The sequence below is a fragment of the Puntigrus tetrazona genome, chromosome 13 (genome assembly GCF_018831695.1).
Source record: "Puntigrus tetrazona isolate hp1 chromosome 13, ASM1883169v1, whole genome shotgun sequence".
Lineage (NCBI taxonomy): Eukaryota > Metazoa > Chordata > Actinopteri > Cypriniformes > Cyprinidae > Puntigrus > Puntigrus tetrazona.
In genome coordinates this window covers 9,311,760-9,336,783 of record NC_056711.1, presented here as the reverse complement: position 1 = coordinate 9,336,783, position 25,024 = coordinate 9,311,760, and the positions used below count along the sequence as shown (strand labels likewise).

The 25,024-nt window shown below is 38.5% G+C and overlaps 1 protein-coding gene across 2 annotated transcripts in view; it reads left to right on the top strand.

The window, feature by feature from the left end:
- The window catches only part of adka (adenosine kinase a), a 130,127-nt gene that overhangs the window by 889 nt on the left and 104,214 nt on the right, over positions 1 to 25,024 (top strand). Inside the window, exons 1-3 of one of the 2 annotated variants that reach the window (XM_043255264.1) lie at positions 238 to 357; positions 1,464 to 1,538; positions 3,691 to 3,744. In XM_043255264.1, the coding sequence (XP_043111199.1) occupies positions 344 to 357; positions 1,464 to 1,538; positions 3,691 to 3,744 (143 nt within the window). In that variant the 5' untranslated portion in view covers positions 238 to 343. Of the gene's footprint in view, positions 1 to 237; positions 358 to 1,463; positions 1,539 to 3,690; positions 3,745 to 25,024 lie in introns of those variants that run through there. The other variant, XM_043255263.1, reaches the window with a different exon arrangement.

Below are 25,024 nucleotides of genomic sequence, written 5' to 3'. Positions count from 1 at the left end.
CTAATGTAACGTAGTTTCGTCTAATGGCTATCGAGAATAGTTTATACTAGTGTGCATGTAAGAAAACGGTTTGGTCACATCTGGATGTTGCGCACTTATTGGGTGGCAAATGTAATGTTTGTATGTAATATTAAAATGTAGGTAATTTTTTTTTACATTTGCTCACTCAAAAAAGTGATTTGAACAAGATACGCCCCTCCTATTAGTCAGCCAATCAACAGTCAAGCTGCTGCTCGTCCGGCCAATCAGCAGCGAGGTTCGCTTTCGTCTGAGTACTAACATGATTGCAAACCGCTGTCTGGCTGTCAGTAAACTCCAGTGAGCATCACCTCAAGCCATCCTCATGCCTACAGCCAGGTAGGGCTAAACTAGATAGTCAGACACCTATTCAGCCATTTAAGCAAGTTTTATAATTTTGTCAATCCATAATGTAAATATGTTTTGAATGTTTTAGCTTATGGAAGCTCACAACATGTGATGCTATATTGTTTGCTGGATAGTTTGCTTAATTATCATGTTTTCGAGTCTGCTCTATTTTTAACTTTTAGTTGTACAAAAGTTTATTTTTTTTAGTCAAGTTATTCATATTTCTTTATGCATTGGACAGCACCCCCTAAACATCTGTTTTAGAGCAGCACAACCTTCACAAACTCCCACACGGACGCATCTGTGCTTATTCACACGTTTCTCATAACTTGAACAATTGTCTTTTCTTTTGAATGTAGGAGTGCAAATGATCATTTAGACAAGTCAAGATGCCTGCTTTGTGTTTCATTCCTTGTAGTCTTTGGAAGTGCTGCCTGATGTTTACGTCAATAATAGAGAATAATGCGTTATGACAAAACATGCAGACTTCTATCGAGTAATTTTATCACATCTGTCAACAATAGATTAGAGGCAAAGTTTTAATCTTAGGGTCTCCACCACACATGTCTGATCCAGGGTGAATGAACGGTCAGCCACTCAGCCACGTGCTTGAATTCTTGGTTTGTTAGATGTAGTGACTGTCTAATGCTTTCTTTAATGTTTTAGTGCTGCCTCGTTTGAAACATTTATGACATGCTTTTCTGCTTGAAGGCTATTTGTGTCTAAGCGGATACCGAGTGTTTCTGTGTCTGATAGACAAAATATCTAGTTTTTAGCTCACCGTGGATTTCATAAAAAAGCAATGATGATGTATTGCAAACTGTGTAATGTGCTGTACTTTATGCTCGGATGGATCTTTTATGTTTATGCTGAATTTCTGTCCCTCAAGACAAAAATGCTTGAGTTATGCACATTTGTCGAATTTTTGTTGAAAAAGCTGAAAATAGTCCCTGCTATCTTTAGAAGACGCATCATGCAAGTGAATCACGAAGGTCCTGCGCGTATGCTTTTAGTGCAACTATACTTGCGTCTGTTGTCAGGGCTACTCAGTTGTTTTCCTACCGTCCTAACTGGATACGCATGCCTTTTTTTTGCAGTCAAAATGCCCTTTTCGGGATGGGAAACCCCCTGCTTGACATCTGCTCTGTGGTGGACAAAGACTTTCTAGACAAGTAAGTCACATGTTCCTTTCATATCATTTTGATTTAAGTCTATTTAATGACTGGGCACTGCTGTGTGTTTGCTTTTGTATCAGTGTGTGGGGTCAGCATTTTGTCTCCGGTGACGTGTGAACTAAAACCTCTTTTTTAACATGTCACTGAGTGGTTGATCTTTGGTCAGCCTGTTACTTTCAAAGAGACGTTGGAAGCCCGGTAGCTTTTGGGTTCGTAATATTCTTTTTCTCCCGTTTATGCAAAGAATCAAACCTAATGTTTAATAGTCCAAGTGTCCTTGTTCTTTAAGGAGGCGCATGTGCCATGGACGCTCGGTGGGTGAGAGGAAATCTCCTGTTTGACACGTAGGCCTCACGTAGGCCATTCCAGCACTAGTCATAAAACAATATGCCCTTTATTACGTGACCTCAACCACACTGGCGGTGCCCGGCTTGCCTTACTGTGATCGTGAGGTGCCACACTTAGAGCGGTTTCACTAAACAGATGTTTTCAGCTGTGCAACCTGATATAGGATGTGCATGTCAAACTGGTTTGATTTTGTTTTTTATTTATGGTCACTTCATTTGTCAGCGCTTTCGTGCAGAAATGTATAAGCTGATCAGGTCAAGTTTCAGAATACACCAGGTTACGTTTTTTTTTTCTCTGTAGATATAAATGTTTTTAAACAATCAAACTACAGTTTATTGGCTCCTAACTATTGGCTCTCAGCGCTATTGCAAACAGGTTTAATAATCCCAAAACTGCTGTTGAGACAGAACGGCTGAACCAGTGGCAGACTTTGACTGTAATGATTTATTCTGAAGTGGAAAGTGGTTTGTTTAGCTCCATGACCTGTTGTTTGTCGGCGGGGCAGAGTCAAATAATAGATTACTAAGATGCTACAAGAGAGCTCACTAAGCTGCCCATTTAATGATTAGATATTGGCCAGCACGTGATTGACCACATACCGGATATAAAAAGACTTTCAAGGTAATGAAAGAAGAGTTGTAGCTACTTGAGAAATTCGATTGGAATGACGAGAAGCGAAAAACACTGCTCTGTCACCTTAATCTCAGAAATGCCACTTGGTCACTTATTATATTCTCTTAAGACATTATTCACAGACACACGTTTGACACCGTAAGTTAATTTGTTAACCTTTCCTTTCATAAGAGAGAGAATGATTAAAAAAATTCAAAAGATTACCTGCATATACACTACCATTTAAAAAATGTAGGTAAGGCTTTTTGTTATTAAAAGAAATTCTCACCAAAAGTGCTTTTATTTGATCAGAATGCAGCGAAAACAGCTAGATTCTGAAATATTATTGCAATTATTATTGCATTATTTCATATTGCAAAATCTGTTATTTTTATTTTGAAATGTAATTTATTTCTCTGTTTGACACAGCTTAATTTGTTTAGAAGCCATTTCTTCAGTCTTTAGTGTCACATGATCCATGAGAGAAGTCTTTTACAATTAAAAATTTAAATTTTTAAATGTATCTTTTACAGTAAACAGCAATGAAATGTTTTAATGGTAAAGCAAGTAATGCGGAAGCCATGTGTATTGAATTTGTAAATTTATTTTATTATTTTTGCCTTTGGTCCATACATATTTTTTTTATTGTTTCATAAGACCTCCAATAGTTGCAGTGAGTCAGTGTCTGGTTCCGTAATCTTCAGATGTAAAATTTCAGATGAGCTGTTATGACCATTTGTACCACAAACACAGACATACTGACAGTTGGTTTCCATTTTTAAAAGCATACCAAGTTCATGTTCTTCTGTTACAAATGACTCATAATTGTTTTTGGAGTGCAGAGCGGAGTGCAGTTTAAATGAAATACACAAATTATTGTACTCCCTTCCAAAGGCGTTTTAAGTTGATGAAGCGATTATGGCTCAATGAAAGAAGCTTTATTTTGTGTAAGGCCTAAGACCTTCACCTAGGTCTTACGGACAGTAATGAGCTGTCGCATGTGCTTATCTCGGGGTGGATGGATGTGTTCTGTGTAGATTATGTTTTGATCATTTGTTTCTGTGTTGACTGAGAGTACATTTCAAGATGAATAGCTGCATGCGAAAACAAAATATGGCCTTATGGGGCGTATTCTTTAACTTGTTCTTGATTTGACCCGTGTTACAAAAATGCCTTGTTTGTTTTACAGGTACGGACTCAAGCCAAATGACCAGATATTAGCAGAAGAGAAACACAAAGAAATGTAAGTGCGTTTTACCAGTTCCTTTTAACACAGGCCGTTTTGGTATGTTCAGTGATATTGAAGGATTAAGGCTTCATATGAATAGAAAAAAAAAATCTATTTTTAGTGTTTGAGGATAGCTCTCATATTAGCGTGTGGCATAATCTACTTCCCTAGTGTAATTTCTTATTTAGTAGCACTCAGTGAGTAGCACGTGTGTTAAAAGCCAACAAAGCAACTACACTTCATCTTTAGAGGATGTAAGATCTCCTCAAAAGGGAAGTGCCTGCTTGATGCATTACCAAAGCACCATTGTAGTTTCGTTGCCATCTTGTGTATTGATGTTACTCCATGTTGATTAGCATCTGATATAAACGATTGATCCTCTTTAATACAAAGATTAGAAGGATGTTTAACGCATTAGTAGGATACTGACAACACTGAGTTATGATCAGACGGCTGGATTCATCTGATCCCACTTCCCTTGATCTAATCATGTGTGAAAGCACTATTTGATAAGTCTGAAATTGTGCTCTTTGGTCTCAGCAGTGAATCCCGTAATGATTAGACCCTCAGAGATGGAGACGGTGATTTAATTCGATACTGAGAGTGCGGCACCGGTAATTTCAGCATCAGGGGAAAACTCGCAGTAGCTTTATGGTAACAGACAGTTTTGTTTAAACGTTTTTATTTCATAGTTGCATGAAAAAATTCTGATATGCACCATTCTGCTGTTTTAGCACAATCCAGCTTAGATCTGCATTTGCCCAACATACAGTACAGTACAGTACGTCCTGCTTTTGTTAATGGGCTTAGCAGTCAGTTGAAACCTTAGGAAGTAGAACAGGGATGTATTGTTTGCATGTCATTTTGAATATATTTAACTTGATTTTCTTCAGTGTAGGTAGTTTTGAGAACTTCATTTTTACCTATTATGCACTCCTCATTTGACTTGGTTTGGAAATTGCTGATGTCCAGCTACTTTTGACTTAGAAGGACAGGACAGAGTTTGATAGAAGGGCTTAGTGATGTTGTAAGATGGAGTAGAAAAACAATGAATTTAATGTTGTTTAACCCTATACGTTTTACTACATGTTTGAACACATTATGTGCTATAATTGTTAAATATAAGCATACACACAGTGACTTAAATATTTTGTTAATGGTTTTTTTCAGTTTTCCAAAACACTACGGCAGTAGGAAATGTTTGGCTGTCCAGATCAGACTGTGGTTGTGTGTAACAAGCTCTTCTCAGAAATTCTTTCCAAAGGTTGTAGGGTTGTTTTTGTTTGGATTCATAGATTATAGTGTTTAAGTTGAGATTGAGCCGAAAGACATGGATCAGGCGGACCTTTTGCCCTGTATTGGTTTACTCAGCTGCGCTGTGCTCTTCCTCTCTCTGTGCGTGGATCTCAACAATGCATCACTTCAGCTTGCACAATGTGAAACATATGATCACGAGGGGGGACCATTCATCACGCTATAAACAATATATGTTATTGTCTGTAAATCATTGGGCTGTTCCTTCTTGTCTTATGCACACGGATGCCTGTGTGACATTTAACACTCTTTCAATTAGCTAATGATTATCTTCTGTGGGCTGGTAACCTCAAATCATGCTAAATGTTTGATTCAGAATTGAAGTGTTGCTTTGCAGTGTTTGGATGCTTAATCTAGGTTGCTTGTGATGATTCCGGTGGGAACCAACGCTTTTGTCACTGACTATTATGTTTGAAACTGTGGGCCTCTCTTCATTGGCCTTGTATGAAGAGAAATGAATTTGGCTTACCACTAAGAAAAAAAGCAAGGACCACCCTACATCCCACTGTGTTTAAAGAATTCAGATGCTCAAATTGGACCAAGACAAAACAAAAAACACAAGTGAGAAAAAGCCTGTAATCTGCCTAAAGCAGTTCAGAGGCGTATGTCAACCTCTAAACCTTAAAGCGATTGATCCAAAGAGCCCTTTGTTGTGGCAGCTCTGAATGTCACTTCTTTCAATGACTTATACAGACGACTCGCTGTGCACTGTGCACTCCTTTTTTTAAAAAAAAAAACAAAACTAAAAAACACTTTCTCTTCATGTATATTTTGTTTGTTCACTGATGTGTGTTCAATTTATTTCCTACCACTTCAGGTTGAAAGGGTCTGATTTGGTGAGTCTGTAGTATTATAAATGCACACCCACTCTGTTCTCTTTCATTGTGCTTATCAGAGATTTTGGCCTGACACCGAGGCAAACCACCAGAGAGCAACAGGTGGTAATGCCAGACGTGCTCTTCATTAATCACGACACTTGATAAACCTGCTATATATGATTCAGCTGTGCATTTAAAACACATACAACCCAGGCTTAGTCCCCCTATCTGCTTGCTTTTCTTTCCCCTGTGCTAAAACCAATATTGTGATCTTGTTTATTGTAGAACTGTTTGAATTTGTAGTTGTAATTAGGAAACTTAATCTAATTGCACTTATCTACTTGTCACTTAGTGTCAAAGTAACTATCCATATTCATTCTGTTCAGATTCTGTAAGATCTGTAGATTTCTAAAGAAGTTTTTAAATGTGTTTAGACATTTTAAGAAATGTAATATTACCCGTTTTTAAATAATTATTTTGTGCTTATTGAAATTGAGCGTAAGTAGAAAACAGTATAATTCAAACGTTGTTCATCATTAATTGTAAAAAGGTCTGCTTTTGTTTCTATTGCTTTGCCAGGATTTAATTTCGTGAGTACAGCCACAGCTGAAGCCTTGTAGCGTGTAGTGCTAAACATCTGCCTTTAGCCATTACTATACTCACAGTATTGTCCAACCTCTCAGAGCTTACGGCTGAAATATAGATTTTTGCATTGAATAATAATATTCCTTTACTTTCTGGGTCATTTTGACTGAAGAGTGCTTGAGTTTCATATCGCAGACAGATACACTGGCATTTTGCTGTAGAGTATCTGGGCATATGCTGGCATTCTTTGGTCCCCGTGTGATTTACGAGGCCCTGAGGCAGCAGAGTGCAGTCACCAATCACTGAACTTCAACAGTCTTTAGCCTGTGCTAAAAACCTGTTCATATGCAGTGGTTGATTTTAATATTGCCAGAGTGCAGTGTACATTTACTAAATGTTCCATCTGTCTTGGTGTCTTTAATCTGCATATTGAACATTGTATCAGTTGGGGAAGGGAAGATCTTGTTTTATCAGCCACAAAATAATGTTAAAATGGAAAAATAAACTTTTTTCAAAACAAAAATTATTTGTTTACAGATGTCACTGTATTTAATGCAGTGAAATTCAGTCTTAAATGAGCGTCAAATATATCTTAAAAAAAGAAAAGTAATTGAAGTCTTTTCAGAGCCAGATTGTGTAGTTAGAGCAGCTACCAGCAGGGGCTTAACTGAGCCACGTGAACCAGAAAAAACTTTGACCCCATGTAGAAACCCAGGTAGTTAAAGGAACACCATTTTTTGGAAATAGGTTCATTCATCAACTCGCCTTTTGGAATCTATTCAGCCGATCTCCAGGTCTGGTGAAAACACATTTAGCATAGCTTAGCATAAATCATTGAATCCAATTAGACCAGTAGCGTCATGTTCAAAAAGTTCCAAAACTCAACATATTACCTCTGGGTGAGTTGATGAATGAGTCTTATTTCCAAAAAAGGGTTTCTTTTTAATTCAGACCTGTACAACACTGCCATCTTGTGACACTTTTTTTTTTGCTTTTTAATTTGTAGTTGCATTTCTTTTTGTATACTAGCTGTATGTAGCTCTGTTTCATTGCTATTGGTCCATATCAGGCATTACATTTTTCATATTTTTTTTTGGCATAGAATGAAAAATTCTTGTATAGTTTTATCTTCTTATTTTTCTAAAATAAAATAATCTGTATATAGCACTGCAATGTGTTTTTATGCCATCATATTTAAAGTCATTTCTGTTTTAAGAGGTGACGCGTGTGCCAGTGTAAAGCGGTGAGGAGCAGCATGTTTGGAAAGGCAGGAGCTCATGTGAGCGGTGAAGGTGAAGTACCCCTGGCACCCAGCAGGTGGAGGCATACGCTTAGGCATTTTAACAGTTTCACACGGCACCATGCCGCAGGGTAGATTTTGCTCGTGCACAACAGGAAATCTTATCCGATTTCAGATTAGTTTTGTTTAGCTAGGGACGGACAATTGAGTTGCTTCCCAGGCTGAAAGGCAAAGCTTGACTGAAGTTATTTGTTTTGAAATTCTCGAAATTGAGTCATTTGTATATACTGAAACGTTTATTGAGAACACATCGCATTGAGTTCATAAATACCACGACAATCGCAGAACATACCAGCTCTGATCTGCGTCCTTTTGTTCTGTAGATTGTCCTAACGCCGCGCAGCCCGCGGGCAATCTGCCTCCCCCCGGAGAGAGCTGAGTCTGACTGTTTCCTGTGTCTCAGATGGAGCTGGTTTTGATGAGTGTGCTGTTCTGTATTTGAGAGCGGGCAGGAAAAAGAGCTGTTGCACACCAAAAGCTAAATTGCAGGTGCGCAGAGGATCGGGAAAATGGTATATTTGAAGGGGACAAACCATTTGCAAATTGCGCAGGCTTGCAGTATGAACATTTACTCAGCAGTGTTTGGGGCAAAACGCTTTGTCAACATTAAAGAAAGGAAAAAAATAGATTGGCAGGGATGCTTAGCTCTTAGAGTTGGAGGAGACGGCTACAATTAATCATCGGCGCTGCTTTCTTGACACTTCTGTCGAGAGCTATACGCTCGGAGAAACATATTGTTCACTTAAATGAGCCACAAACTTGTACTGTATGTTCCTGTTAGGTTATCCCTGTGTGAGCCGTCCTTACTCTGCCTTCCCATTGGCAGACATGCACCAGTGCTCGTCCAGCCCTGGCTGGGAGAGCGTATAAAGCACCACACCTCGGGATCACGTTCCAGGGGTCAGGACAGTGACCTTACCCCAACCTTACAGATGAGGAGGGAGGCTTAAAGCAGGTGGTTTGTCTACAGGATCCAGAATCTCGTCCGGCTCAGGATCAATGGTCCCTTGTGGCTCCGACTCCAACTCTGGCTCCTGCCTGATTCATTTCCCATCAGCCATCCATTCGCAGCCAGTCCTCTAAGTGATTTCCCCTAATGGCTTGATGTCCGAGCGGTAACCTCTTAACGTTCAGCTCTGCATCCACTTCTACCCTGTCTCTGTTCGGTTCATCTTGAGGAAGGAGAGAAAGAGAGAGGATATCACTCTCTCTCCATCTCTCTCTCTCTCTCTCTCTCTCTCTCTCTCTCTCTCTCTCTCTCTCTCTCTCTTTTCTTCTCAGTCTTCATCATCGTTCAAGCTCTGCTGTACGTTATGACTGCTTAGATTTATGTGCTGTGAATTACAGCGGCAGTAAGCTGACTGCCAGGAAACTCCAGACTGTACACTGCGGCCCAGCATAGAAACGCAACATTGGCTTTTATGGCCACTATGGGATTTTCCATTGGTCTTTGCCCTCTCAGGTGGGAACATAGGTCTTTTTCTGCTGAGATGCATTAGGATGGTTGTAGCCAAGTGTTACAGGGAGTCAGGTAGAGTCGTTTTTTTTTAGAGTCTGTTTGTTCTCCAGTCAAAGCTGGACGGTCTCTAATTGCTAAGCTGCAGGCCGCCGTGGAGCCCTGCCAGGCCGTCTGTTTTCCTGCTGCACTAAATGCTGGCCTGATTGGCGGTGGGCTGGTCCTGCTCCACGCTCTTCTTACAAGCATGCGTGCCTGCCATGTTTACGACAGCGTTCGGATGCCTTTTCCTCTTCACTCCTGGTTAAGTGTTTGGTTCTGTACGCTTAGCTCTAGGGTTTCGAACCGCCACAAACCCCAGCTTTGACTTTTAATCATCTCGAATCACTCTATAAAACTGACCTCAGACCTGCTGCTCTGTGCTTACTGTCTCCCTAGCACCTCATTACCAACAGAGCCGAATGATTATGTGCACTCTATTGCCCCCTAGTCCTGACTGGCCTACAGTTTTGCTGAAACGCTCAGTGCGGGTCATCCTGCAGGTGGAGCTGTAAGTCACTGCGCTCTTGAGCGGCAGACAGCTATCATCATGGAAAATATGCTGGGTGTGTAATGAAGTATTGTGCTGGGTGTGTTGTAGAGGAATAAGTTTTTCCTAATGTGGTATTGTTGAATGATTCAAGATTTTAATAGCTGTGATGACGGTCATCTCATTCAAGGTTTGTTCAGTTTCAGCAAAACCATTTTGGACTATTACCTTTGTGTGTGTGATTTTTTTTTTTTTTTTTTTTTTTTTTTTTTTTTTTTCATGCATGCATATATATCTCATATATATATAACACACACACACATTATTATTATTATTATTATTATTATTATTATTATTATTATTACATATAAAGTGTGTTCAAATAAAATGTATTCGTTCACCCAAAATAAGCATTGTTTATATATTAATGTAATATTATGCAGTATTATGTAGATTATGTTTAAAATTATGTAATATATGGAATGCTTCACAAGGTTTAAATTGTTATTGTCAGACAAGTAGTTTGATCAGATTTAAATGTTCTAATATATGTAACTGTAAAAATATAATACATTTATTATATAACATCTAAATGTTGTGTGTGTATAATGTAGTATGTTATAAATGATTTTTATCAAGTACTCTGCAAAGATTTACAATTCCATATTGTATATGCAACACTAAATGCAATTTTAATATTTCACTAATAATAATAATAATAATAATAATAAATAATATAGTAATAACATTTTTAGCAAGCCTGTTTTAGCATCTGAGCAAACCATTTCAGTTATGTAAGGTTGTTGTTGTTGTTGTTATGATTATTATGATTAAAATGATTTTTTTTGTGTGTGTTCCGTAGACAAAAGTAAGTCATACAGCTTTGGAGTGACGTAAGGATGATTTAAATAACCAAATTTTATATTGACGATATCTTACCGTCTCTCCTTTTTTCATCGCTTGATTTATTATCATGTTTTTAGGGAGAAGATCAGAGGAGCAGCATTAGAACACTATAGAAATGGCATGTTGTTAAAAAAACCCCAAAAACTCAGCCTGTGTACTTTGCCAGAGGAAACCAGCAGTTTCAGCATTCGTTTTAGACCGGCAGTTAAAAGTATTGTAGCCTAACTTGTAACCTAATTTAAACAGTTGGGCCATGTGTGTAATTACCCTCATTTATCTCTGACTGATTCACAGCCAAAAGTTCCTTAAATGAGCATACTTTTACAGAAACCAAGATCCTACAGCCATTTTGTGGGAGTAAATTGGACTAGAAAATTCTTCAATGCCTTTTCTTTATTACTGATGAAACGCTGCACTCGTAGATGGTTCACATTAGGCCGTGTGGTGTTCTCTGCATGGATATGAATTATTGACATGGAACATCATAGCTCAACGGATCATCCCATGTGTCTCCCTCAGGAGATCAGCTAAGGGCAGTCTTTTTATTTCAGGTTTGAAGAACAGGACCATCACTCTCTCACCATCTGTCTGCCTTTAAATCCTGAGTCTAATTGAAACCCAGACTGTCACCACAGACACATCGTTTCAGCCCGGATGAAGGGTCCGAGCCACGACGGTGCGAGGGGTCCTGCCCTCTGACCCAAAGAGGATCTGGCATCAGTAGCGTTACCTCAGGGCGATCTGGTAATGTGAGTCCGAGGACACACTGATGTCTGTCTAGTGGGGCGGCAGTGATGTCACGCTTCCGGCGAGCTCCGTCTGCACCTGCGCCGCTCATCAAAAACAGATTATTTCCGATTTGTACGTCTCGTCGTTAATATTTGTAAAGTTAATGAGCAGATTCAGATTGATAGATTGCCAAGGAAACGGAACACAAGGACCGCGTCTGTGACATCACGGGATAATTAGGCCCGCAAGTGCGCGCGAATCCGCAACTGCGCTGATTTGCATTTTAATATGTTGTTAGCATAGGTGAAGGTTTATCTCCTCTTGATTAGATTCCAGTGATGTAATTACAAAGCGGAGTTTTACTTCTCAGAAAGGGCACCGCGCATAAACATCAATATGATTACCAGTAATTGTTTCAAAACAAATAAGCGGTTGGGTAATCAGTCATCAGGCCGCCTCGGAATTGTTTTGGAAGACGGCCTCCGCTGCAGCACATCGCATTCGGCTCATTTTAACATCTCAGTTTAAATTGGCTTTCCACTTGTCAGAGTAAAGAATATTTTAAAGATGAGTGGTGAAGGCTCAGAGGTAATCAGTGCTTTTAATGATCTTATTTGTGCGTGAGTGGCTCTGTAGACATTACTTAAGAGTCATTGAGAGAGCTGAGACACTGCGTTTGAAAAGCTGTCCCCTGACAGCCAAATCCATCCATTTATAAAAGAGGAATTATTATTGACTTTCCCCCCTTCTCTCTCTCTCTTTCTCTCTCTCTCTCTCTCTCTCTCTCTCTCTCTCTCTCTCTCTCTCTCTCTCTCTCTCTCTCTCTCTCTCTCTCTCTCTCTCTCTCTCTCTCTCTCTGACTCTCCTTAAACAAGGGGGAAAAAATAACAGATTCAACCTTGGGAGAACAGGCACAGTGGAAGCTTAGAGAACAGAATAAGTAATGACACTGTCGTCTTGCTGGGACGTGGCTCACCGTGAAATGGGCTATTGATTTTAAACAGATAAACTGTGTTCTCTTTTGTGTTGAGAAATTACTGAACAATTTAATTAGGGCTGGAACAACAATATTTATTACCAGTTTTTCGCCCTGATTCGCCCCCTCCCCACTTTTTTTTTTTTTATTTTTTTTTCATGAAGTCCTCAGTCTCCTTGTAAACTACCAGAATAATTAAACAAACCATGTTGCTAAGCTTGGTGTTGCTGATTAGCAACCTCACCCAAGAGAGGAAGAAAAGAGGGAAAATATATCCATTGATCATGCTGCTAATTCCTGAAGGTCTGGAAGAATTGCCGCACCAGATGACTCTGTTGAAATGAGGATTGACGGCCGCTTTTACATTCGGTGTCGTCCTGCATTGTTTGAGCGCGTCCCAGTGCGTCTGTTAGCTGTTTGTCTAAATATAGCCTTCTGTGCCAATCAAATGGAAAACTCTCCTCTCAAGTGATTTTCGACAGAGAACTCATGTGGAGATAACGCTTGTCTTTTGGATCTTCCTGTAGTTTTGAGTTTCTGAAGTACTGATTCCTGTTGGCAAATGAGTCTTGTACATTTTAGATGTTACTATGGTTAGTAAACTCAATCAGTTTTACTTAGTCTGACTACATGTGGGTTTTGTGTGTGAGGGGGGGGTGTTTGGATACTTGTGGATGTCAACTATATTAATTGCCATTAAATAAAATAAATTTTTTATATATATATATATATATATATATATATATATATATATATATATATATATATATATATATATATATATATATATATATATATATATATATATATAACACACACACACACACACACACGTGTATGTTTTTAGCACTTTTTAGAAGTAAAATGAAGCTCGAACAAAAGTTAAGAAAAAGAATACATATACCGACAATGCTGTTTCACACATTATACTCAAAAGCAACTTATTAAAATAAATAATATATAACTAAATATTTCAAAAACTAAAATTAAGTCTTTTAATTATGATTTTAAATTTTTTTTTCTTATTTATAATATTCTTAATTTTTATATAACAATTTTACAGCGCAAATGTTGTGATTTCTTTCAGGTAATATCTGCATGCATTTTTATTGTTAAAAAAATAAGTAATTCTTTTTAAAAAGGTAAATGCTGCATGCTTTAAATGAAACACAACATCATACCACAAAACAACTTTCCAAATGTATTTAATGTCAAATCCCCATTAGTTGCTGTTGGATTTGTATTTAAATGGACTTGAATTGCAGCTTGCACAGCCTTTTTTTTTTTATTGCAGACTGCAATTTATCAGTCGTACACATCAAAAGCTCTTTACCCAGGACGTCCTGACATTGATTGAGTAGCGTCCCATGGGATAACTTTGTGTCAAATATAAAATACTAACTTGTTTCAGAGCACATTTTATGGCGGTTAATGACGTCCTCTGGTTTCAGCAGCTCAGGATGCCCCGTGACAGCTGTTTAGGGTGGAGAATGATATGTGTGTGCTCTCTGCTAAATGATTAAATGGTTAAAAGGCTCTTGATTGTAGCCGAGCCACGTGATCCCCTGGGCCCCTGCGAGGGGGAAAGGTCCCGAGGCAGCTGCTGCTTTTGAGCAGGGCTCCTTAAGCCCTCTGAGAGCAGGGCCCCTCGCCGTCTGTGCTCCAAGGTGCTGAAAAACAGTTATTCAAGCCCAAATCCTGTGAGCCCCTGTGTGTGTGTGTGTGTGTGTGTGTGTGTGTGTGTGTTCGATTCCAGTCCGTTGGAGTCCCCTCGTGTGAAATAAACACCCAGGCTGCTCAGATTCCCCAGTGTGGATGACTAGGAGCAGGTGTCCCACCAAGCTTTATTAAGTCCTCTCCATCTCTCTCCATTAACATGGTGAATGTGGTCCGGTGGGGAAGAGGCCCTCACAGGAGGCCGTAGACATTCTGTCTGTCTGCGATTCAGATGTAAAAGGCCATGTAGGCATGCACATCAACCGCTGCATTCCACACAAGAGCTGGCTTAACCACACTGTTTCATGCTTTATGTAGCCTTGTTTGAAAGGAGGGTTCTTATCGCCCTCAGCTCACAGGAACCTCCCGTCCTCTTTCACCTCAACCTGAGACCCATCTTCATTCTACATCAATCTTGCATGTTTGGGTTTCTTCAGCTGTTGGCGACTTCACCTGGCATTTTCCCCCACACATTCGCTGAGTTGCTCTTTAAAAGTAGGGATCATGAGCACAGTATATTTATGGTGTCATGTTTTATAGGTGTTTCTTTAACTATGGGTGTTTTTGGACCTGTCTCATTGTTTCATAGCTGGTTTAAATAATTTGTCCTCTCTGATTTAATAGATCTGATCTGATTCTGCCAACTCAAATTATTATTGTATTTGATGACATTCTCTGGAGGATATTACGCTATGGTAGGGTTTCCTAAACTGGGGTTTGGGTTTGTTTTGCCTGTATTCATCCTACGGCGGCATGCACCGAACCGAGATGGTCGTACCCTGACAGTTCGGTACGATTACATCACTTATTAAATCAGAAATATATATACTCTAACTTGTTTGACTAGAAAAGTGCAAATTTTAAGTTGTGATATGAAACCATACCACATATGTAAATTACATTATGTATTATTTATGAAAAAAAAATCTATTATAGTGTATAAATAATTTGCACAATCGGATGTTACATTACTTAACTCTTTAACATCTTACGGTATTTTAAAATGTAATCAATATTTCATAATACATTTTTAATATTTTTAGTTTGAAGACCCAAGTCTGGAACTATGGTAAAACATTGAAAAGTGCTATGAAAGACTTAATGAATAGTCAAGAAGAGGTAAAAAGTATCAGAGCAAGTTTAAATGTGATCTTCAAAATAGAATAAGGTTAGGATCTGTTATACAAATCATCCTCTGGGACATAAATGTGTTTGTCATAGAAGAAACACCCATATATATTGTATAACACAAGGCTTTCTGCACCTTTCAAAACAGTTACAGCTTTTTCCTAACATATGACTACGTGAGAAAGCAGATCCCCTTCCCTGCTAGGTATGTGTAAAGAAAACCCTCAGAGAACTATGTGTAAAAGAAGGCGGAAATTTCCAAGCGTGTTATGATTAACATTGAGAGAGGGCAAGATGGAGGTCCCCCCTCCTGCGGAAAAGTGCTCCGTACAGGTTAGCGTTTAAGCTAGCATACAGGCCAGGAACAGAGAATACTGATGGAGACATTAGTCAGGCTGCAATTGGGGGTTTATTTTTAGAGGGTGGCATTTAAAGCCAGGACACTTGGTTCTGCCTGCCTGTTAATGACTCATCTGGGGAGAGAGAAAGAGAGAGAAGGGCTGCTGCCCAGCCGCCGGCGAACTACACTCTGCTTTGGATCGTCACGCATCAGCCCGCGGTGCTTGTGCTTCAGTTTATAGATTTCAGATTGTTCTGTACGGTCTAAATGCAAACTCCGGGTTTCAAACATTATCGCTCAAGTCGTAGCCACATGACCTTTTTTTATTAATTGTAACTTGTTGGTTTTTTTTCTTTTCTGAATTATACATTTTCTATGTTAAATCAAAACCTCGAGTCTGTTTTGTGACAGGCCTGTATAATTCACTTGTTTATTGAGAGGCTAACGATGACGTGCAACCATTGACCACCTTGTTTCTATTTAAACGTGCGGCCCTGGCGAATGAATGGCTGCTTTGTGGCTTCGGTCAGTGAGATGCTTGTAAATTGTACATTTCCTCTCTGTTCCTGTGTTTATGTGGAATTTACATGACAGCTACATTAATAATGTCCCACGCTCTTGCCACCTGGTATGTGCATTTCCAAATAAATGAACCCATCTATTTCACTTCATAATTCAGACGTGCTCGGCAGTCAAAAGTTTATCCGGACTTTTTCACGACCACCCAACAGCAGGTTAAATTTGTTCCCTGCCATTAATCCTGACTGTGTCTGTCTGTGTGTGTGTGTGTGTGTGTTTTTTTTTTTTTATATATATGTATAGGTGTCTGTGTTCATGTGTATGTGAAGACATGTGTTGGCTCACTCCCGATTCGGCCTCTGCAGAATTTGTTCGACAGAGAAAAACTCTTGCCATGATTTCAAATGGGAAAACAAGGCAGCTCTTTCTGAGGTCACAGTTGTATGTCAATAGCTCTAACAGATGCTGTATAAATCTTTAATAGAAAGCTCAGTGCTGTATAGACATGCACCTATGTGCATCCCAGTCCAGACGCTCTCTCCTGAGCATCGTTGAATGAATACAGTGCATTTGACATTCACTGTATTTAGTTTACTCAAAAAAAGAACATTCTGGCATCATTTACTCTCATTGTATTTTTTTTTTTTGGATGAGAAACATAATAGGAAATATTTTGAATATTGTTTTGGTTGCTCTTTTGTGCTATTGCAAAAAGTGGGGAATATAGAACCTTATGAATTCCGGACAGAATTCAGTAATAAAAGTGGAATTTACTGTAACTCAGAATGTCAACAAATTTGTCATTTTAGATGCATAAATCAAAAGTAGGTCAGTTCACTAGCCTAAAAATGTAATATGGATTAAATATTAATTAAATTAAATATTTGCAATGTGTTATTTAAATATGAATCCTGCATTCTGTGTGGATGAATGACGTAGACGCATGGTTTCGCTTATTACAGGCACACTGAAACACACATGATGATTTCAGCCTTGCGCCTCAATATATGATTGCATAAACACATGAACATACTCCATATAGTCTCTATAACCCTGAGTCGCTTCATAGGCATTCTGTCATTTCTTTTGAGAAAACCTATTGTCATTTTATATAAACAGAAAGTTAAATGTTTCCACAACATCTTGTAAAAGTTAAATTTAACTTGGAAGAAACTGCCAAAAATGTTACTTAATATTAGGGATGTACCGAAATGAAAATTCTTGGCTGAATCCAAACAAAATGAAACACTGGACGGAAAGGCAGAATACTCAACACAGTTTTTGTGTTTTCCCCATTTTGCATCAATTAAATAGCCAAAATGTACTCTTTACTGTTTTGTCTAGCTTTTCAAAAAAAAAAAAAACTATTACAAAACAACAATTTATGATATTTATATTTATACGTACAACTATACCAATAAGGCAATATTTAACCTAAAATGAATAAGTTATAAAAATATTTATTGGCCATTTTTGAGGCCCACTTTTTAAATCAGGCATGTATTTTTATTTATTTACTTTTTTACTGTACAAATAAATGCAGCCTTGCTGAGCAGAAGATGATTCTTTCAAAGCATTGAAAAATATTACTCATCCCAAATGGAGCACAATAATAAATGTATTAATAGAGCTGTTTTAATTATCATGCAGATACACTTCTAGTTCCTGTAGCGCGGTTGGAATAGGCTATCCGTGCATGTTTTTAGAAACAGTCTGCAGTTTATTTGCCAATCATTCGATCATCACACGGTAGCCTGTAACAGCCACCCTTCCTCTTCCAATCGGACACATGAGATGCAGTGCTAAACGATCTCTAATTACCATAATTTATTTATCGGCATGAAACTTGGCCAAAATTTGTGAAAAAAAAAAAAAAAAAAAAGTTTTTTGTTTAACGCATTAAATGTAAATGAGTTGTGTTCACAAAATGCATCTCATTTATATGTTCATGAGAAACCGAGTTTGATTCACCTCACTGAAGGAGATTATTAGTGAACCGTTTTGATTTTATTATATGTGTTGGGCATGTTGTTTGACTTCAGAAGACTGTATATATCATTCACAAATTTGGGGTCCGTAAGATATTTTAAATGAAAAGTCTATGCTCACCAGCACTGCTTTTATATCAGAAATACGGTTGAAGTTATATTGTGAAATACAATTTTATTTAGGGTTCCTTGGCCCAGTAGTGGGCTAATATGGCTTTTATGTTGATTTATTATCCCTAGTAACACACTGACTGATACGTCATCTTTATTTGCACATGCAAACATCCTGAAACCTTTCATCTTAATGTTACAGGTCAGAAGTAAACTGACACTGTATGTTATTCCCCTTCCTTAAGCTGCATTTGTGTTCTATTCAAAGCATGAAAACTCCAGTCTCCATTTATTTTAACTGCATAAAGAAATTCTTTTAAAAAAATAGAATAAATTTACACGTTCTGAACAATGTGAAGGCGCATAAATAATTGCAGAATTGGCAGGTGATATTCGGCGTAAAAGTAATTTCTCATTTGATATAAATTAGATGTAACTTTCCACTGGAAGTGTCACTACAACAGCGATTGCAGAGTTTCTCACCGCATCTTAACATTTTGGCATCAGCTTCAACACGCACTTCACTTTATTATTCAGTGGGGTGATTACTCACAAAACAAACTGTTCCTAGTAAAGTGTTTCTGTTCTTTTATGATCTCCCTCCCTTGCACCCTTGAGTGTTTTCCATCCATTCCTCATGGAGCTTTGGACTTACATAAACCCGTGTTTACAGACAAAAAGGCTTTTATTTATTTGTCAGTTGTCCTCTCTAGTGTACAACAGATCCTGAGCCGGGGATGTATTGGCATCTATGAGGAATTGTGGATTCGGTGCAATCGTTGCTCGCCTCCATTGACCAGCACTCTCCCAAACCACTACTGAACGGTTCATCATAAGGCGTTCTGAAGGATCTCCCATGAATCATTGAGGAGCGGGCAGCTGTGAGCTCAGACATAAACACGTACGCCGCTCGCCTTCTTTTATTTACAGCCCTTCCACTGTCTTATCCTTCAAACTTCTCGTCTATATCTTTCGCTGTCTGGATGCAACCCTGACAGGTTGTTTTATATCGGCCTGCTAATGAGTATTTAAGTGCTTGTTATTATTGCTAGCTCTGTATGTTTAGCGTGTGCGGTGTCGGCTGTCATAAAGGCAGCAGTTCCGTAAGAAGCTGTCAGTTCTGTTTAGAATATGGCCTGCATTAGTAAAGCGCTGTATTCTTCCTTCATTAGAGGTCTTCTCGGCAAACAATGTCATTGGCAGAGCAGAGCGTCTCACTTCAACATTTAGAGCGAGCTGTCTCATTGTTCTTGTTTAATTGTATCCAGTTCTATTGACAAAAACAATGTTATTGGAGTGGAGGCGGATATTCTGGATCTAATTAACTGCGATTGTTGTGCTTCAAAGCTCCATCTGAAAGAATTCTGAAGACTTGACCTGGTTTTGTTTAGCATCATTGCATTGCGCGCTCTCTCTCTCTCCCCGCCTCCATCCCTGTGCTTTTCTCCTTGTTTTTGTTTATTTTTTTGCACCTACGTTTTGCTTAAGCTTCCTATGACCAAAAAAAAAAAAAAAAAAAAGTCCCTAAATAGTGGCTTTTTCTAAATCGCAGTCTGAAAAATCGGTTATATCCCCATCTTGGATAGACACTCAGCTCTCATCTTGCTTTAATATGTCTAACCACAAGCATATGCAAGACATGTTGCCTCTGGTTTTATCAATCTGACGTTTAAGCGCATTCTTTTCAGCTCTTGTAACATTTGTGGTGAGGCATTTCAAAGAGCACAGTCTGACGTTCCTCACTGTGCCCCTTCTCTTCATAAGTGAACATTTGGTGCTCGCAAAAAAAAAAGGAAAAATGTGGTCCTCGTGCTTCACTTAAATTAAATGGTTTGCTGCCTAGCCATGCTTAAGATCCATTGACTCTGTGGGTAGTATTTCTTAGATGTATATGATTTCAAATGTTTTTTTTTTTTTTTTTAAACAATTGAGCAAAAAAAAAAAAACTTTCAACTTAAAATGAAAGTATAATCAACTTGGTTATACAAGGAATATCAACTTAAGTTATAAGTTTTGACTTTTTTTTTTTTTTTTTTTTTTATATAATGTAATGTAACAAGTTGACATGACTTAATCATGATTTATTTTTTCTTTACAGTGGATTTAAGAGGTTCTTGCCAAACGATTTTGATATTTGAAAGCCCCAAAACAAACACGCCCATACCCCAACAGGACCTGGCCCCCTATTTTGAAATCTCCACTACACGTGTACGTACTCAACCATAGCAATGACGATCGTTGAAACACCTGAAGATGACACACAGACCTATTCAAACAAAAGCCAGCACAAATAAGCTCAATAAAGCTAAATAAAAAAGCTCAATAATTCAATGTTACTCATCTATCAAAAAGAAACAACAACCACCTCTGCGTCTGATTCGAGCCCTTCCCACTTCTTGAGTTCTCTCCACTGCTAGAAAGCTGCTTCGATTTATAACGCAGATCTTACCTTTTTAAATTGACCGTTTCTGTCTATCTATAGTCGATCTGCTAATATCCGCCCCGTGCATTCAAATTAAGTGCTCTCTTCTCTCTGTCGTCAGAGACTGCTGATTGGTACATGTTTCCCAATTTCCACTGAGCCATAAGCTATAATTAATGTTCCTTACTAAAATATAATTTACATTTGTTTTATATAACATGTAATTATAATACATTCATTTTAGCTGTGTGTGTGTGTGTGTATAAAAAAAAAAAAAAAAGAAATGTATATAAAATAGCATTTCTATCATTAGTTTGTCTTTTAGGCTTTTTTTTGGCGTTATGCCTGTTATATACAAAAAAAGGTTTTTCGGTTGACACTTTAAAAGTACACTGCAGAATTGTCTAAATAAGACAAGCTACCGGATATATTCAGTACTTTTAATGTAGCATTCTCCCTTAGGTGCAACAACTACGTCTAACTTCAAACCCGTTTCCGTCCGTTGATTCACACCACCTCCCACTGTACCACTTACTCCCTTTGTCACCACTTTACAGCCGCCCAATTTACATTTCTGAAATAAGAGGCTTCTCACAATTGATTGTGTTTTCCACAATCTGACTGGAGTGCTGCTTTGATGTTGTTCGTGGAGAGCCTAGACACAAGGCTGTGTGTAGAGCAGTGTTTGCCCGTGGCCATTGATGAACAGTCCCTGACTCTCCCCGCAGGCTCACTGTTTGTTTGTATGAATTGCCTATGTAGCCACATCAGCTGCTTCCAGTCAAGCTACTATAAAGTAAATAAAACCGCCGTCAATATTGAGCATCGGTGCTGCTGCCTCTTGCTGTGAGGTAGACTGCTTTTTTTTTTTTTCTTTGCTGAGGTAGTAAACAGTTCTGAATAGTGCCTTTTTCAATCAATAATGCTCACATGTATGTTCCTTGCCTCTTTTATTATTCTTATTGTGAGTTTTCTGAGTGCATGTGGGTTCTGTTTGTTTGGTTTTTTTTTTCTGAGGGTGGGTAAGTGGGGGTGTGTGTGTGTGTGTGTGTGAAAGCATGCTCTGTAACCCTACACTGAGGCGCTGTGGCAAATCTCCCATCCAGAGTTCTTCTCCTGACCCATTTCAGGCCAGAACTTAGATGTGTTCTCCAGTGAAGCACTAGGCATAAAGCGCAAAAGGTTTTTTTTTTTCTTGTGTGTAAAGGGTAATGTGTTTGTGTGTGTGTGTATGCTTGTGGTTTGACTTGCTTAGCTCAGTCCCACGCACTGTGGTCAGAATGGTTAGTATTTTTTTTCTGTAGGCCGAGGAAGTGTGTATATTGTTCCCACGCTATGAAGAGTTCAGGGTCCCGTGCTCCAGACAGGGGGCGCTGACAGCCTCTGCACTCAGCCCTGACCCAGGCTGCATAGGAATGTTGGAAAAAAACGCTTTAATTGTTACAGCCCGATACCAAGATGTTTGTAAACGGACAGCACAGTTAAGTAAACTTCAGTGAACTGTGTTTGCTGTGTGAAACAGAAATTTCCATTTGGTTCTCTTCTGTTGAATGCTTAATATTTGATGCACCAAGGGCTTAAAGGGATGGTTTGTTACAGAGATGTATAATCTCATATAAACAAAACGAGAGATGCACAAAAATAATTTTAGTAGAGTAGTTTAATTTAAATATCTTAATACATTTTTAAAGACAATTTTCTCTAATCTTACCATAATGAATAGCAATAGATGCTTACTTGGCATACATCAACAAACAAATTAAATAAATTATTAAAGTGGGGTACCATGCTGTTTCATGCATTTTTTTTGATGCGTGAATGTTATTTACACTGTTAAAGAGCTGGGTCTACATGCTAATCATGGACAAAGTTTGGAAAAGTAATTTCTGTAACAAACATTTCAGGTTCATACAAGTTTTGGAGAGTTTTTTTTTTTTTTTTCGATTGTCTGCATGTCATAGACGACAATGGAAATCCTTATATAGGCATTTCTCTGAAAGCATGCGCAGGTATTGACCAGAGAGATAATGAGATCAAACCCATGAACACGCTTCATTAGACTGCAATGCCTGGCACTCGCTCAGGAAGAATGACTCTGAAGAAGTGAGTTTTTGGTTGTAAGTTGAAGTAACTTACTAACTTAACTTAAAAAAGTCACTCTTTAGCTCCGCCCACAGCACGCCTCCAGGAACTTCAATCTGTATCTTTTTTTTATATAAATATGATAAAACTAAAGACTTTTTGGAGAGATGAAGATTGCAGTACTACTTTATAGGTACCCAAGATTAACATGCGATTGTGTGAAACTGTGTTATTCCCCCTTTAATGAAATATTGGTGTGAATTTTCTGTGACGTATGACCAATATATTGATCTGTTATTCACACAAACCTATTACATACCTTACAAATCTTAAGAAGTCATATTGATGGTTTTTATGATGAAAAAATCAGCTTGAACTTTCTGTTTTTGAGTCAGAATGGCATGAAGGTGATTAAGAGAATGTTAATTTTTAGGTGAGTGGTCCCTTTAAGAGGCATCTTACACAGGCAGACACGAGGAAGACGCACGTGATTATGCTCTCAGGAGGTGTCACTCCACTGTTTACAAAAGCTTCAAAAGGCTGAAGATGAGCTGGAGTGAGAAACCGGTGCATTTGTTGTCGGCCAGCATCTTGAAGAGCCTCAACATGCCAGCCATCTCCAGTCTGAGCCTTTTGTTGCCAAGCGTGCAGAGCTCCTGTTGCTAAAGGAAGTACTTAAATGTGTAGTTATGTGAGATCCCTCCTCGCTGAAGCCGGCCCCCCGCTGCTTCTTCCTGCTCCTTGGCTGGATATGAAGTGTTGCTTGATGGGCTTTTCTCCTCTGACAGTGTCACAAGAGGAGTGACAGATCCGTGGGAGAGCTGACCCTCCTCCCAGAGGAAGTGCTGGGAGCCAGGGGTGGCCCATTCAGTGCCCGAAGGCCACTCTCTTCTAATGGAACATGATAAGCTTTTCACGAGGCACTGTGCAGTGCCGCTTTTGTGCACTTGTGACTCTGTTTTGTGTGCTTAGCTCTGAGTTCATGGGAGCACAAATTGTGTCATTGAGTGCCACACCTAGTTAAGGTTACCCATCATGCCTAGTATGTGTGAAAATAACAGCTAGACCTTGTTAATGATGTTGATTCCAGACAGATAAATTACTTATTACTGATTAATGGCCAGCTTTAATTACTGGGTTAGTGTTAACCCATATTTTTTTGCAAATGCATGTCATTACTCTTCAGGTGGAAACTTCTGACTTCTCTCTGGGGATGAATGCAGGACTTCTCTAATCATGTAGTCATTCACTTTTGATTGGACTTTGAGATGTGGCTGATGCAATCAATAACCGATGAACTGAATTGAAGTTCTTGTCCTACGTCTTCTTTGATTAGTTACACTTTGCGTGTAACAACATGGAAGAAAAGATGTTACTTTTGTTTCATCAAGACTTTGTGAGGTTACTGAAGTCTGAAAATGAATGATACCTGAAAGAGTATCAAAAGTCATTGATGAAAGATGTGCTGCTGTATTACTTTCTGTTTAGTCCCAACCACTAAATGGCAAAAAAAAAAAAATCATCATATTTACTGGCTGAATATCATAGAGATTTTTTTGAGCAGCTTTGTTTTGACTCATGCCACTAAGCGACCACCCAAAACACCCTAGCAACCGCATAGCAATGATTTGGCGACCACCCATAACACCACTGCACCCAAGGAAATATTAGTTAAGCATGCACACAAATGCATTTCATTTGATGTGAACAGAAATTTAAAAAGCCCTTTTATAGTTTTTATGTGAGAAATCAGTTTATTCATTTGATTTTTATTGTTGAAGAAAAGTTTTTCTATATTGAGTTTTTCTATACCATGAATTTGCCAAATTCTAATTTAAGTTATTAAGGTAGTTAATGTATTGGTAGGATTAGGGATGCTGAACATGTGCTTTATAATACTAATAAACAGCTATTATGTCAAGTAGTCAATAGTGATAATTGGCCCTTACATTAAAGTGTTATACTAAATATAAGTGGCTTTCGCACCATATAGTTCTAGGAACTTAGTTCTGGAACTGGCCAGTTGGGTAGTTCCTAGAGAAATAATTTCTCCCTTCGGCTGGTTGCATTCACACTGGCAGCAGGAACTCTGTAGCGACCGACAGCAATGTCTTTTTGCTTAGCATTAATAGACATCTAGAACCGGTAAATGGAGGACGCCATGAACATTTTTGTTGTGTGTTGTGAGTTTTGTGATAACGGAGATGAAACAATTTATGTGGTTGTAAGAGCAGAAAGTTGGGCTAAGAGTTTTTTTTTTTTTTTTTTTTTTTTTTTTATCACTTACATTTGAAGCTGAGAAAAGAACACAACACAGGTAAATGCCGTTATCAGTGTTTATTATGTTTGAGTAAATATGTTTGACGTGGCTTTTTA